Source organism: Phodopus roborovskii, unplaced genomic scaffold, assembly GCF_943737965.1.
Source record: "Phodopus roborovskii unplaced genomic scaffold, PHOROB, whole genome shotgun sequence".
NCBI lineage: Eukaryota > Metazoa > Chordata > Mammalia > Rodentia > Cricetidae > Phodopus > Phodopus roborovskii.
This window is the reverse complement of record NW_026126560.1, coordinates 607,177-622,848: the sequence shown is the minus strand read 5'-3', so window position 1 is coordinate 622,848 and position 15,672 is coordinate 607,177. Positions and strand designations below refer to the sequence as shown.

Here is a 15,672-nt window from a genome sequence, read left to right as displayed (position 1 = left end):
GAGCACTTCCGGCTCAGCGGAACTCGGGTCGCTGGCCTAGGTTGGCCGGGTATTCCGCCTGTGGTCGAGACCCCATGAGCGCGGCGCCCCTGGTGGGCTACAGCAGCAGCGGCTCGGAGGATGAAGCCGAGGCCGCCGCCGAAGGGCGGAGCAAGCCCGGGTCGGGGGGCCGCCGTTGGTGAGGAGCGAGGAAGTTTCTATCGCGAGGGCGCGATTCTTTGGAAACCTTGGTGGGATCCGAGCCTCCGGGATGCCCGGGAGGGTGCGTCGGTTCCCCGGGAAATGGGACGTCGAGGGAAAGGAGGATTCAGAGCACACCCTGGACAAAGCCCCAAAATGGCACACAGGCACACCCTTGGCTAAGGCAAGGTTGGGAGTGAGGACACGGGTTCAAGTCCAGCTCTAGTCCCGTGCATTTTTCTCCCTTGGTGTGCAAGCATGTTTCTTCCAAGATCTGTTTCCTCATTTGAACACAATGCAATAATAACCAAAGCTTTTCATTGGTCAGTGAACAGCCGGGAGCCACACTGGAGGAGACTGGGTACTGCAGACTGGTGCAAAACCCGTGGGAATCTTATACTTGAAGGCCTTAGGTTCTTATATACCTGTCTTTGCTGAGTACAGTATGTCGATAGTTCGTTGCACAAAAGCTCTAGCAAATAGAAATACGCTTTACAAGGAAATATTAATTACTTAAGTAATTCTAGAGAATAGTTCTAGAGAGTTATGGCTCTGTAGAAATCAAACACCTGACTGGAGGTCTACACTCAACCACTGTGGCTGAGGGAGGAGGATCAAGTTTTAGGCCAGTCTATACTACAGGGCAAGGCTGCTATAGAAAGAATCACTGTGTTGTATTTGCAAAGGGAGACAATGCTTGTTCTTTCTTCTTTTGCAGTGGCCAGAACTCCCTCCCCACTCAGAGGTTCCCAGTACCTGACAGTGTGTTGAGCATGTTCTCTAGCACAGAGGAGGGGCCTGAGGACGACAGTACAAAACACGGAGGACGCATCAGAACCTTTCCTCATGAGCGAGGCAACTGGGCCACGCACATCTACATACCATGTGAGTCACTCACTAATGTCAGAGGGTCAAAAACAAGTGCCTCCTAACTATGGCAGGGAGGAAGAAACCAGGGTCCCTGTGTGCTAGACTCATCCCGCCCTGACCCTGAGGAGGTGACAAGCTGAATCAGACCTGGCTGCACTGGGCATTCTGGAAGTTACTAGGCTTCTCAGGGTCCTCATTCCCACACCTCTAAAGTATGGTGATAATGTCTATCTCTTCAGAAGATTAAATCAAATATCTATGTCAACTTCTTAGCTTAGTACACAAAGTGGTGGCTCGAATTTTGTGTCGACTCTCCCGTTATCAGCATCCACCATCAGAGTACTACATTTCTTACAATAGATGGATGAATCTACTTATGTTTTGTTTTTTGAGACGAGAGACCCCTGTGTAGTCCTGGCTACCCTAGAACTCAGATATCTGCCTGTGTCTGCTGTCCAGTGCAGGAATTAAAAGTGTGTGCCACCACCACCTGTCTGGAGCCCATATTATAATCACCAGACTTCAAGGTTTGTGTTATAGATAAATCTTGGTGTTGTACATTCTGTGAGTTTAGACAAACTTAAAATATGTACATCTACACTATCATGCAGAGTAATGTCACTGCTATACAAATTCTTCCTGTTTGACTTAGCCATCCCTCCCCCAACACATATTTCCACAAACTTGACTTCTCCAAAATATCATAGAATTGAGCTCATGTAGTGTATAGCCTTTTCAGATAGCCTTCTATGGCTTAGTAATGTGCATTTAAGGTTCCTCTGTGCCTTTTCATACTTGATAGTTCTTTTCTTTTTAGTGCTAATATTCCATTGTCTGTCTCCAACACAGTATGTTCACCTACTAAAGGACATTTTGGTTGTTCCTAAATTTAAACAGATGCCTAAAGATGCCAAACTGAAAGAAAACACACACACACACACACACACACACACACACACACACACACACACGATCATCTCATTAGATACTGAAAAAGCCTTTGGCAAAATCCAACACCCCTTCATGATAAAGGTCTTGGAGAGATCAGAGATACAAAGAACATACCTAAAGATAATAAAGGCAATGTACAGCAAGCCAACAGCCAGCATCAAACTAAATGGAGAGAAACTCAATGTAATTCCTCTAAAATCAGGAACAAGACAAGGCTGTCCACTCTCCCAATATCTATTCAATATCGTACTCAAAGTTATAGCTAAAGCAGTAAGACAACAAAAAGAGATCAAGGGGATACAAATTGGAAAAGAAGCAGTCTGATATGATAGTGTACATAAGTAACAACAAAAATTCTCCCAGGGAACTGATAAACACCTTCAGTAATGTAGCAGGATACAAGATTAAAAAAAAAAAAAAAAAAACAGTAGCCTTCCTATATACAGATGATAAACGGGCTGAGAAACAAATCAGAGAAACAACACCCTTTACAATAGCCACAAATAACATAAAATAACTCTAATCAAATAAGTGAAAGACCTGTATGACAAGAACTTTAAGTCTTTGAAGAAAGAAATTGAAGAAGACATAAGAAAATGGAAAGGTCTCCCATGCTCTTAATTAGGTAGATTTAACATAATAAAAATGGCAATCTTGCCAAAAGCAATCTACAGACTCAATGCAGTCCCCATCAAAATCAGCACAATTCTCCACAGACCTCGAAAGGACAATACTCAATTTCATATGGAAAAACAAAAAAAAACAAGGATAGCCAAAACAACCCTGTACAATAAAGAAACTTTGTAGACATCATCATATCTGACTTCAAACTCTACTATGGAGCTATAATAATGAAAACAGCTTGGTGTTGGCATAAAGATGCTTTAGGCTGGCATGACTTTAATCTCAGCACCCATGGGTAGGAACACTTAGAGGAACACTGGAAAGTACTATCATGTATTCCCACACATACCTCACATATCATAATACATTTATTTGAAAAGACATTTGCGTTAAAATATTGGTAGGCTGTCTAGACACAAGCTACTCCTGAAACCAGACTAATAAGTGTTTCTCTGCCCTCTGGGCTCTTTACTCATCTGTGACAGCTTGGCTAAGAGGCAGTCTACTCTCCCTACTCTTCTTCTAGATGAAGCAAAGGAAGAGTTCCTGGATCTGCTTGACATGTTGCTGCCCCGAGCTCAGACATTCGAGCCCCGATTGGTGCGGATGGAGGAGTTCCACCTCAGCCTGTCTCAGAGCGTGGTTCTCCGGCACCACTGGATCCTCCCCTTTGTGCAGGTGCTCAAAGACCATATGGCCTCTTTCCAAAGGTGACCACATCCCTCTCGTGTCAGTTCCTCTCCTCTCCTGGTCTGCTTGGAGGCAGGAATGGTGCCAGGCAGGCAGGCCGAACCCAATGACCTAAGGCCGCTGTGTCCCATCCAGTGTGACACAGGCCTCACATAAGGTGCTCCACGGCTCTTTCTCTGTGTTATGTACAGAAACCCTGCCCGTCTGTCTCTAAACTCACACCTAGGATCCCAGCACTTCTGTTGCCAGGTCTGTAAGAATTTCTCCCAAACAACACTGCCACAGCTCTCCAGATACTGACTAGGCATCCTACAGTTTAGTTCAGTTCTGACACCAGTGTCCCAGGCTCAGTGCAACCTCACAGGCTAAGCGCTTCATCCCACAAGCAACCCTCTACAGTAGATGCCAGCTCATAGCAGGTCCCTAGGTTAGCCAAGAATTCTGATTTTGTTAATAGATCAGAGCTACCTATGATCCCACCCCAATCCTCCTATTGACTGTTTGCTAGAAGGTCTCACAAAATTTAGAAACACAGCTTATTTCCTAGATTTGCAGCTTACCACACAGAGCTTTATTTACTTATTTTTGAGGCAGGCAGGCTCCCTGGACCAGGCTGGCCTTGGATTTATAGCAATCCTGCCTCAGCTTCCTGAGTACTGGGATAGGCATAAGCCACTACACACAGACCTACAAAGGAGAGAAAGGTGGAGATGCTACACAAGCAATGTGTCACTGAGCTACATCCCATCCCCTACAAAGAATATTTTGAAAGATATACATGAAGAGTGACAGAAGAGGCACATACTGGCCCCACTCCAGTTTTCTCTACCAACTTATGGCATTTCTACACTTACCTATTCATATTGTACCTGCAATCCTTACCTACTCTTTGATTTATTAATTTATTTTTTACATTCCAATTCCAGTTCCCCCTTTCTCCTCTCCTCCTGCTCCCTCCACTCCCCTCCACCTCCCATCTGCTCCTTAGAGAGTAAGGCCCACCCCCCCCCAGGATGTCTTCTAAGTCTGTCCCATCATCTCCTTGAGGCAGGACCAAGGCACCTCTCCATCCCCACACCCCTGTGTCTAGACTGAGCATGGTATCTCTCCATATAGAATGGGCTCCACTTAGTCAGTTTGTACATTAGTGTTAGATCTTGGACACACTGCCAGTGGCCTCATATATTGTCCCAGTCACACCATTGTCACCTGTATTAAGGGAGTCTAGTTCAGTCTTATGCAGGTTCCCCATTTGTCAGACCTGAGTCAGTGATCTCTCACTAGTCAGGCCAGCTGATTCTGTGGGTTTTCCCATCATGGTCTTGACTCCTTTGTTCATATTATCACTCCTCACTCACTTTGTACTCCAGGAGCTTGGCCTAATGGTTAGTTGTGGATTTCTGTATCTGCTTCCATCTACTTCTTGAAGCAGGTTTAAGCTTCTCTGCGGTTGTGGATTATGTGAATGAGTACATACTATATTTGGCTTTCTGGTTTTGGGTTACCCCACTCAGGATGGGTTTTTCTAGTTCTATCCATTTGCCTATGAATTTTAGGATGTAATTGTTTCTTACCACTGAGTAAGAAACCACATTGTGTAAAATACCACATTTTCCTTATCCATTCTTCAGTTGAGGGGCATCTAGGTTGTTTCCAAGATCTGGCTATTATCAATAATGTTGCTATGAACATTGTTGAGCAAATATCCTTGTGGTGTGAATGTACCTCCTTTGGGTATATGCCTAACAGTGGTATTGCAGGGTCTTGAGGTAGGTTGATCCCAAACTTTCTAAGAAATTGCCATACTGATTTCCACAGTGGCTGTACAAGTTTGCATTCCCACCAGCAATGGAGGAGTATTCCCCCTTTCTCTACATCCTCTCCAGCATAAGCTGTCATTGGTGGTTTTGATCTTAGCCATTCTGATCGGTGTAAGATGGAATTCAGAGTGGTTTTGATTTGCATTTCCCTGATGACTAAGGCTATTGAGCATTTCCTTAAGTGTCTTTACACCATTTGAGATTGTTCTGTTGAGAATTCTCTGTTTAGATCTGTACCCCATTTTTTAAATTAGATTATTTTGTAGTTTGATTTCTAGGTTATTGAGTTCCTTGTGTATTTTGGAGATCAGCCCTCTATCAGGTGTGGGGTTAGTGACAATCTTCTCCCATTCTGTAGGGAGCTGTTTTGTCTTATTGGCCATGTTCTTTGCTTTACAGAAGCTTCTCAGTTTCAGGAGGTCCCATTTATTAATTGTTGGTCTCAGTGTCTGTGCTGCTGGTGTTCTTCTTAGGAAGTGGTCCCCTGTGCCTATGTGTTCAAATTATTTCCCACTTTCTCCTCTATGAGTTTCAGTGTGGATGGATTCATATTGAGGTCTTTGATCTATTTGGACTTGAGTTTTGTGTATATCCTTGCCTACTCTTTCACCGAGTCTTTTCCTGTTGTTCTCATGGTCCTTTAGTGCCAGCAGCTATTTTTCTGCTACTGTTAGCACTATTTTTCTGCTACTGTTGATGGCCCAAGAATCCATCCCCTCATCCTCACATGTACTCATGCCCCTCCTCCCTCCTGGAGCCAGAGCTGATCCCCTAGGACTGTGCCGTCTCTCTGAATGCCCATAGCCTTCTCCAGGAATCAATAGGTACTTGCTCAGGACTGGGCAGAGTGAAGAGGTCCTTTCTTGATCTTCTCTGGGTCCTGAGAGCTGGTCCTGTAAAGAACTCACAGAACTTGATTGTTAGTGGGTTTTGGAATCTGATTTAATCTCAGTCTTTTTAAAAAGATTTTTGTGTTTGGTTTTTTGACACAGGATTTCTCTGTGTACCCTTGGCTACCTGGAACTTGCTCTGTAGGCCAGGCTAGCCTCAAACTTACAGTACTGGGATTAAAGGTGTGTGCCACCACTGCCCTGATTTTTAAAAATATTTGCTTTATGTCAATTGTTGTTTTTCCTGCATGTATGTCTGTGTGAGGGTGCCAGATTCCCGGGAACTGGAATTGAAGATAGTTGTTACTATTTCCTCAGCAGTCAAACAATACAAAGACAACACAGTACCATACAGTTTCCAGACTCTCTCTGTCTTTATGTGGCTTTTTTATTACTCTATATTTTTTTTAATTCTAGTTTTTCATTTTTTGAGACAGGGTTTCTCTGTGTAACTTTGGCTGCCCAGGAATTCACTCCATACACCAAGTTTACTTTGAAATCACAGAGATCCTCTTGCCTCTGCCTCCCTAGTGCTGGAATTAAAGGCATTTGCCATCGATGCCACAGCTACTCTCTTTATTTTTTTTTTTTAAACCAGCTGCTCATACACACCATTGAATTGTTAGCAGCGCTTCTTAAAAGCCTTGCAGTCTTTTGCCTCTATGCTGAGTCAGGAAACCTCCCTTAAAGGAGCTAAGCGAGTCTCTGCTTGTCTCTAGCAAAACAGAGTCCAACCGAGAAAAATACTGTTAACGAGAAAAATACTGTTAAGGAAAAGCCTTGCTTGTCTCTGTTCTTTTGTTTCTAAAACCCTTTTTAACCTTTTGTCAAGTTTTAACTGAAAGTTCTCGGGTCCACATTGCAGTGCCATTTTATTACAAGTTTTTTCTCAGCCAGCCTGGTCCCACTGCTGTGTCAGCCCCAAATAACACATAGAGTCGCTATGTAGATATAAAGCTGTTGGCCTGTTACTAGTGTTTCTTATTGGCTAGCTCTGTCTTAAATATGAACCCATTTTTATTATTCTAAGTATTTCCATGTGGTCTTATCTTAACGAAGAGAGGGTCTGGAGTTCTGCTCTCTTGGTCCTACATTTTGAATCTCCTCCTACCTCTTCCCAAATCCTCCTTCTCTCCTAGCCCTGCCTATCTTGCTTTCCTATTGGCCAACAGTGCTTTATTCATTAACCAATAAAAGAAACATATTTACAGAATGACATCTCCTGTCAGTTGTGAGCTGCCATGTAGGTGCTGGAAATTGAACACGGGTCCTCTGGAAGAATAGCCAGTGCTCCTAACCACTTAGCCATCTCTCCAGTCCTTGTGCTGGTCAAGATCTGAAAAGGGCATCAGAGATACAGAAAGCTATGAACCTCTGTGTAGGTGCTGAGAATTGAACCCCAGTCCTCTGCCAAAGCAGCCAGTGCTCTTATCCACTGAGGCAACTCTCCAGCCCAGGCTGCAGTCTTCCTTCATAGATGCCACTATGAAGGCATGATATGGGTGGAAATAGAAGTCTTCTGGTGAACTCCCAAGCCCACTGCTTAGGGGGCCTGAGGCTCAGAGATTCTGGAGTGCAGCTCTGCCAAATAGAAAAGCCCCCTGTTTGGTTGAGGAGGAAAGAATTTGCTCCATTGCAGTCAGTTGGTGAGAAAACCAGGATTAAAGCATGTCTCTGTCTAGCCCACTGTGATTGCCAGCTGTTTATTATCAGGTCTATCACAGGTACCAGGACCCAACCTAAATTGGCTTCGCCCAAAGGGAATTACAGATGGGTTCAGAGACAGCCCTAGTTTCATGCATGAGTAGATGGAGGTAGCCAGGGATGTTACCCGAGTTGTGCTGTCTCAGCTTTGTCCCACAAGGTTGGCTTCCTTCTCTCAATGACAAGGGAGCCACCTGTATGTGTGTATGTGTCTTCATATATGAGTACAGATGCATACATTCCACAGCATGCATGTAGAAGTCAGGTGTTGGTCCTAACTTTCCACATTGCTTAAGATAGGATATCTTTATTGTTTTTTGTTTGTTTGCTTGTTTTTTTTTTGTGTTTTTTTTTTTTTTTTCTGTGTGTCTCGGGCTACCTAGTGCATGAGCATCAGGGATTCCCCCATTGTTGTCCCATCTCCTGATGGCAGCACTGGAATTACAGTGCTCACACTCCTGTGCCCAGCTTTTACATGGAGTCCAGAGTTTTGAATTCACATCCTCACACTTGTTCGGCTACTACTTCTACCAATTGTTTATCTCCCCACCCTTCAGGCTCCTTTTAAAATGTGTTTATTGGGCTTGAGGGATGATGTTTCAGCAGTGAGAGCACTGGCTGTCCTTGTAGAGGACATGAATTCAGTTCCCAGCCCCAATTGGCAGCTCAAACTGTCTATAACTCTAGTTCCAGAGGATGGCTTCTTCTGGCCTCCATAGGCACTCCATACACATATGTGTGTGAGGGTCCATGCCTCCATGCATGCAGAGGTCAAAAGATGACATCAGGTATCTCCTGTCATTCTTTGCCTACTCCTTTGAGACAGGGCCCTTCCCAAACTTTGAGCTTGTGGGATTTTTTGTTTTGTTTTGTTTTTGTTTCTGTTTTTTTGGCTAGGCTCGGAAGCCTGCATGCCCCAGCAACCCTGTTTCTGTCCAGCTTATAGCTAGGGTTACAGGTGTACACAGAATGCCCAACTTGTTAGTTGAGTCCTAGTATCAGAACTCCAGTCCTTATGGTTGCACAGCAACTGTTCTTAACCACTAATCACTGAGCCATCTTCTCTCTCCAACCCTCAGGCTTCACACACACAGACAGTTTCAGCAGTAAAGAGTAGAAAGCCCTCTCCCCTTATTCTAGAGAATGCTGCCCTATCTTATTGGAGCTCTGTTTCTGGACAAACTAGCATTCAAGCTGGGTGATCAGCAGCATTGTCATGGTAACAAGACTGTCAGGTGCACTGCAGGTGAGCTGCTTGAAGGTGAGAAACCAGTGTATGAGAGAGAATTCATGAAGGTCTGGTGGGAAGCCACTCCCTCTGACTCCTAGTGGGTACTAGTTCTTTTAGAAGCAAGCACCTTGCTGGGACCTCTGGAAACTGCCCAAGAGCCATTGCAAGAGGTATCATTCTCTGTGGGACATGTGTAGCCTGTTGCCCTTCTCACTCGAGGACCAGAGAGCAGGCCCTAGACTGCTGGATTGGTGTCTTTGAGGAAATGGATTTGATGTTGTCCTTGCTCTGTTTGCTGTCCTCTGTCCTCAGTGAAGCTAGACCAGCTGCAAACCTTAGTTTATTGAGTTGAAATGACCAAAACTGGGCTATAGGCAGTTTCTCTGTGTTGCAGCAGCTGCTCCCAAATAACCACATAGAGACTTCATACTTTATAAATGCCTGGCCAATAGCTTAGGCTTTTCTCCAGGCAGAAAATACAACTTAAATTAACCCATTTCTATTATCTGTGTGCTGTCCCAGGCTCGTCTACCTCATGTATGAACTTCCCATGTTGTTTCTTACCCATGTGGCTCGAGCGAGACACCTCAGACTCCATCCTTCTTCCCAGCATTTTCTACTCTGAGAATCCTCCCTAGCTATCAGCCAGTCGGCTTCTTATTAACAATGAGAGCCACACATCTTCACAATGTATAGAAGGAATATTCCACAGCAGTAGGCAGTGCAGCCCTGACTCTGGTCCCTATGTAACCAATACAGGTGCTGAGTGAGTGGGGTTTCTGCCCTATTTTCTACCATCAGACCCACTTCAACGGAGATTCACTTTTTAGGTGAGAACAAGGGCTTTTCAATCAAATGGACTGAGCCTCAACTCCTGCCTGATGGGGGTGTTCCTTCTACATATATGGTTCTCTTATTGGTTAATGAGTAAAATGCTGATTGGCCAGGCAGAAAGATAGGTGGGGCTAGGAGACCAGAAGAATTCTGGGAAGTGTAGGCAGGGAAGCGTTGCGATGCTGCTGGAGGAGTAACACCATGCTGGGCATTACCAGGTAAGCCACAGCCTCGTGGCAATACATAGATGATAAAAATGGGTTAATAATTAAGAAGCCCAAGCTATTGGTCAACAGTCTCATAACTAATATAGCATCTGTGTGTTCATTTGGGACTGACATGGCTGTGGGACCAGGCTGGCGGAAAGAACCGTTCACTACAACTGCCTCATCAAATTCAGCCTCACCAGGTCCATTGTCTTGTCTATGCCTCACAAGGTCATATCAACTATCTGTTTCCACCCACACGATGGATGACTTTCTCAGGTGCACTGCACAGCATGCTACACAGTAATAGATGAAGCTAGGGGCAGTAAAGTTGGTGGCTTCAAGTTGTTTGTTGGGATAAACTGCCCTTAGCAAAGCAAACTTTTTGCTGGTTCCCGGACACTGCTACATGCAACAAGACTCAAATAGTAGAATAACAATATTAATTTGTAAAATGAGTTAATTATATTTTTAAAGAGCTGTTTGAGGAGGTATCTAGAGGGGTTGATGTTGTTTGTTTGAGATAGACTCTTACTATAAATCCAGATCTTCTGTTTTGACCTCCTGAGCACAGTCTGTAGACATCCATCACCATCTCCAGCTCAAAGTGCTTGTTTTTAAAACATGAACTATTATTTTACTTCTTTCCTTTTTTCTTGAAATATCTTTCTTCTTTTAAATTTCAGGTTCTTTTTTACTGCCAACCAGGTAAAGATTTATACCAACCAAGAAAAAACCAGGTGGGTCCTTAACTTTATTGCAAAGATAGAGGGGATGCATTTCATTTTCACTTATATTTATGGGCATCTGTTCCCAAAAATACACTTATTTTTAAAAATAAATAAAGCCCAAGCTTATTCAGAAGAGTTGAGGGAGTTTTGGGAGCAGTGCAGATGGAGAACTATCTCAGTATAGAGGCTGTCTGTGAAGGTGGAGCCTGTTCCTGTCTAGCTCCCCCACCACACACACAGAGTGATGAGCTCCTAATACCTCCCTTTCTGCACCATTTCTCACTTCCCCCTACTCATCTATTACCAAGTGAGCCAGTGAGGCCTGAAGAGTTAGGAATCCTAAAGTATTAAGTAAACATAAGAGGGCATTTTCAGCCTGGCAGTGGTGGCGCACACCTTTAATCCTAATAATCGGAAGGCACGGACAGGTGTATCTCAGTGAGTTCAAGGCCATCTGATCTACAGAGTGAGTTCTAGGTCAGCCAGTGCTACACAGAGAAACCCTGTCTCAAAATACAAACAAAAAAAAAAAAAAAATGAGGGCATTTTTATCTGCAGGGCCTCTCTGCCCAGTTCGTTCACTGAGCCATCCCGCTCAGCTGCTCTGAAAAGGTTCACTCTGTACTTCATTTAGGCTCTATAACTTTATAAGCTAAAGGGTTTCCAGGAGTGGGGAATGGACTGGTTCAGATATTTGCCAAGAAGTGAGGACAAGATTTGTGGCTTTGATAGCATAGAGATCATTATAATCATTGGCCACTTTGACAAGAGCATTTCTGAAGGAGTATTAGAGGTGGGGGACCAGATAGTACAGAGGAAGATAGCAGACCACCATGGTTTGCTTGTTTGTTGTACTGTGTTTCATTGAGAATGGGATGAAGGCAGGGTCAGGAGAGGGTTTATTTACTAAAGACAGCAGTTCTCAGCACCTGTAGAAGGAAATGTGTACCCGAGAGCAGAGCTTGGAGAGGGTGATGAGTCCAGGAGGCTGCCAGAGAGTGGAAGGGGCAAGAGAGCCCGGTATGCAGTGGTGGATGAAGTCTGCCCTGCCAGGGTCCTTAGAGGAGGAGACATCCAGTGAAGGCTGATTCTTAAGTGAGGGAAGGAAGGGGGATTGAGAGAGTTGGTTCATGGAGCAGCAGGAACATGCCCAAAAGATGGGCTAAGCCACAGCCCAAGTCCCTGGACATCCTGTTGGATGTCCCTGCTCCTACTTGTGTGGCTTGTGCTCTCACAGGCTGCATTCTGTGCCCCTGTCTCTCCCTGCCTCTTCCTAGGACCTTCATTGGGCTTGAGGTCAGCTCAGGACATGCCCAGTTCCTGGACCTGGTTTCAGAGGTGGACAGAGTCATGGAGGAATTTGACCTCACTACCTTCTACCAGGTAATGTACACGGTTGAGGCAGATGAACAGAGAAGATTACTGTTTCAGCCACACTGGCTGAATCCTGTGGGCTGGCAAGTTGTAGTCTACCCAAAGTCCAACATGGGAAAACTGTGTGTCTTGAGATTTGTCTTTCTACTCTGTAAGGCATCCATGTTTGCCTTGTTTTTCTTAAGTAGCTATTCCCAACAGTTAGTAAAATGACCCACAGGAAGAACTGTAGCTTCTCATCCTCACTGTACCTCCCCTATGTCCTTTTGGAGACTCAAGTGCAGCTTGAGTGTCACAGCTTTGAAAAGCCATTGGTTTTTTCAATGTGTTTGCAAAGCCATGCCAGGTGTGCAGTTATTTTTGAATAGAATTATTGTTTCTTCAAAATTGTTGACATTTTGGGGTTTTGTTCATTTAATCTGAAGGCCTCTGCTGGAAGTTGTAGGTCAAAAAACAGAGGCAGAGCTGAGAATGGTAGTGTACTCCTTTAGTCCTGGAAGTTGGGAGTCCACGATTAAAGCACCTATACGATGAGGACTGTGGCTTGTAAGAGGCATCCCTCACTGTGCCCTTCCGTCATGGAGGGAAAGGAGTGACAGCTCTCTACTCCTGTCTTTAGTTGTTAATAATTTTTGTGCTTATGGATGTTTTGCCTACCTGTAAGACTGTGTACCATGTGCATGCAGTGCTGTTGGAGGCCATAAGACTTCCTGGGACTAGACTTGTTAACCACCAGGTGGGTGTTGGGGATCAAACCTTTGTCCTCTGAGCCATTGCCCATCCATACCTCTTTCTCTAAGGGCACCACACTATGCCCTCATCTAACCCTAATTAATTACATCCAAACACCATCACCTTGGGGATTCGGCTTTCACTTTTTGCATATGGGGGAGAAGTACAATTCAGTCTGTAATGGGGACCAGCACAAGCTATTTATTTTGTCTGTGTGAGCAGGGGATATGGCTTCAGCTCTGGGGACAGGCCAGGGATCCTATAGGGAGACCTGATGGGACTGTCATAGAACTGCTGTGATGGATGGGCCTGCCATGGCATCCAGCGGTGCCCTGATCCCTGCTATTCTTCCCTAGGACCCTTCATTTCATGTCAGTCTGGCCTGGTGTGTGGGTGATGCACGTCTCCAGCTGGAGGGACAGTGCCTGCAGGAACTACAGGTGAATTCCCAGGGCAGGGAGACAGAGCACTGAGCTCCAAAAATGATGGGATGAACAAATGACAGAAAGGGGAGGGCTGGACACTGACACCTAAATCTGTAGGAAACCGAGTGACACCCCTGAGTGGGCAGCAGCAGGGAGCTAAGTGGCACTGCAGGTGCTCAGGCCCCACCCTAGTCAGGGAGCAGACCTGCAGTGTAACACAACCTCTTGGGCTTTGTGTGCCCTGCCTTAACCCTGACCCATGACCAGGGTGAGCCCCCTCCCCCTCAGCCCCAGCCATTTAGCTGAGGTCAGAGGTTTGGATCTGGCAAACTTCCTCCAGGAAGTGGAGGAAGAATGGCAGGTATGAGGAACGAACCTCCAGCCCTCCGAGCCTGTTACATTATGGATCTTACTTTTTAGTCAAGGTCTTACAATGTCTCCTTGCTTGGCCTAGAACTTACATTTTGATAGCAGGCAAAACAGGTCACCCTCCTGTTGGTGCCCTGGGAGAACTTGCAGTGCCTGTGCACAGTACCTGCAGTGCACCCGGCAGGCTGCAGCATGGCCCTTTGTTGGCAACAGTCCTGTTGTTCTCAAGGGAAGCCAGCAGTTCAAAATTTTCTGTGAACTGTTCTGATTTCCCAGTGTTGGCAACAGATTTGGATTTTATTTATTTATTGTTTGTTTATTTATTTATGTTTGATTTTTCAAGACATGGTCTATTTTCTGTAGACCAGAATGTCCTCAGACTCTAAGAGATCCACCTGCCTCTTCCTCCCAAGTACCTGATTTGGATTTCTAAAAAGTACTTTACATGTCAAGATCTGTTCAGGTCATGGACCGTCATCTCTGTAGGCATCTTCCCATTGGCCTGATCAGAGCAAAGAGCTCTGATGTCTGGCTCCAGGAGAGCCCAGTCCCAAACTAAACCAAGCTTTGTGGTAGTCACTGCCCCCAGACCACTATGTGTGTCCTCATCTCATAAGATTGTAAGGTGATTGAACCCGATAATGACTGCAGAGCCTGGAGTCTTCATGACCTGGGACCCTCTCAGTATTGCCCAGTTTCCTGGAATGGTGTTGTTTGTGGTGCCTGTGGATCCAATTCCCCTTAACGTGGCTGTCATCTCCCTGCTGCTGACTGAAGGAAATCGTGGATGAGTTTGAAGACTCTGAGATGCTGTTGCGTGTGCTGGCTGAGCAGGTCCGCTGCAAGTCCGGGAACAAATTCTTCTCGATGCCTTTGAAGTGAACCTTGTCCCGGGCGTCTCTATAGGCCAGCTGAGATGGAAGAGCCTGATGCCATCTGTGGGATGACCCCAGCAAGAAGTCCTAATCACACACTGAGCACTGTTCCGGTGGACTCCTCTCTCCTGGTTCTTTTGGGTTGGTAGGCTGCTGCTGTGGTGTGGTCATTTCCAGAAATCACCAGTAGAGGGCAGCCGGACCTCTAATTCTTCTCTTCCTCTAGGAAAAGCAAATGAGCACTGCTGGGGAGCCCACACACGTACTCAGTGAGTCCCCACTGAGGTCTCTCCACGGCAGTAATCTATATTGATGCCACTGGCCATCACACCAGTTTTTAAAAGTCATTGCGCCCTAACTCATCTCTAGGCTGGGGGCTTCAGTGAGCCTGTCACCCTCCTTTTAATCTCCTTATTTACCACTTCTTCCCTTCACCCCACCCTGTGCCAGGAGAGGTCATTTCAGGGCCAGGGCACAGGGCACTAATTGTGGTCAGCGGCCGTTTTCTCCATTCCATCCTCCCACTTACCCAGCCGGGTGCCTGGGGAGAGCCCAGCAGATGTTTCATTTTGGCCTGACTATGGCTGCCAGCCAGGCCTCCAACACCTATGACCCCTGGTTTCCCCCTCAGCTTTCCTGAAGAAGCAGAGGCACCTTTCCTCCAGGCAAAATACCACCCCCGCCCCACCCCCACCCCTGGGGCTGAGCATTCTTAAGGGGTGGGAGGTGGAGAGGGCCAGGGAGACACAGGAGAGTTTATTTTCCATCAAGCTCTTATCAGGGCAAAGAACCAGTCCTCTCCAGTTGTCACAGTGATGGATGAAGAAATATTTTTTTACAGTTTTAAATTATGTTCAGCAAATAAAATCTGTCTTTTTAACGTGGCATCTTATTTTAAATGATGGGAGATACCTCTGCCCTCCCCTCCAGCTTGCTTCACAGTTCAGGGGGCTCTTGAGAGGCTCTGTTACAACTTTAAAGATTTCTATGGGTGTTTGTGTGTGTGTGTGTGTGTGTGTGTGTGTGTGTGTGTGTGTGTGTGTGTGTACATGTGTATGCAGGCACCTGAGTTCAGAGAAAGCTCTCGGGAGTCCATTCCTTCCTGTGACTTTGTAGAATTCATGGTTGTCAGTTCTCAAAAAGGGCTTCTAGCCAGTGAGCGATCA

General features: G+C 45.6%; 1 protein-coding gene across 4 annotated transcripts; it reads left to right on the top strand.

Moving 5' to 3' along the window:
- The first annotated feature begins 31 nt into the window (after window positions 1–31).
- On the top strand, window positions 32–15,386 carry Usb1 (U6 snRNA biogenesis phosphodiesterase 1). Of its 4 annotated transcripts, none has more exons than XM_051201950.1 (7): window positions 32–160; window positions 899–1,065; window positions 3,152–3,335; window positions 10,687–10,740; window positions 12,009–12,114; window positions 13,194–13,277; window positions 14,409–15,386. In XM_051201950.1, the coding sequence occupies exons 1-7, from the start codon at window positions 75–77 to the stop codon at window positions 14,511–14,513; spliced, it is 786 nt and encodes a 261-aa protein (XP_051057907.1). In that variant the 5' UTR covers window positions 32–74; the 3' UTR covers window positions 14,514–15,386. The 4 variants fall into 4 exon arrangements, with proteins under 4 accessions (XP_051057907.1, XP_051057906.1, XP_051057908.1 ...); XM_051201949.1 differs by having other exon boundaries at window positions 36–178; XM_051201951.1 differs by having other exon boundaries at window positions 36–178; window positions 14,283–15,386.
- The last annotated feature ends 286 nt before the right edge of the window (window positions 15,387–15,672 follow it).

What these genes read in the sequence shown, in the direction of transcription:
- Usb1 (XM_051201949.1), top strand. Translation starts at nt 75, where the DNA reads ATGAGCGCGGCGCCCCTGGTGGGCTACAGCAGCAGCGGCTCGGAGGAT. An exon ending in GGGTCGGGGGGCCGCCGTTG is followed by an intron (nt 179 to 898) that starts GTGAGGAGCGAG and finishes CTTCTTTTGCAG; the next exon opens with TGGCCAGAACTCCCTCCCCA. An exon ending in CATATGGCCTCTTTCCAAAG is followed by an intron (nt 3,336 to 10,686) that starts GTGACCACATCC and finishes TTTAAATTTCAG; the next exon opens with GTTCTTTTTTACTGCCAACC.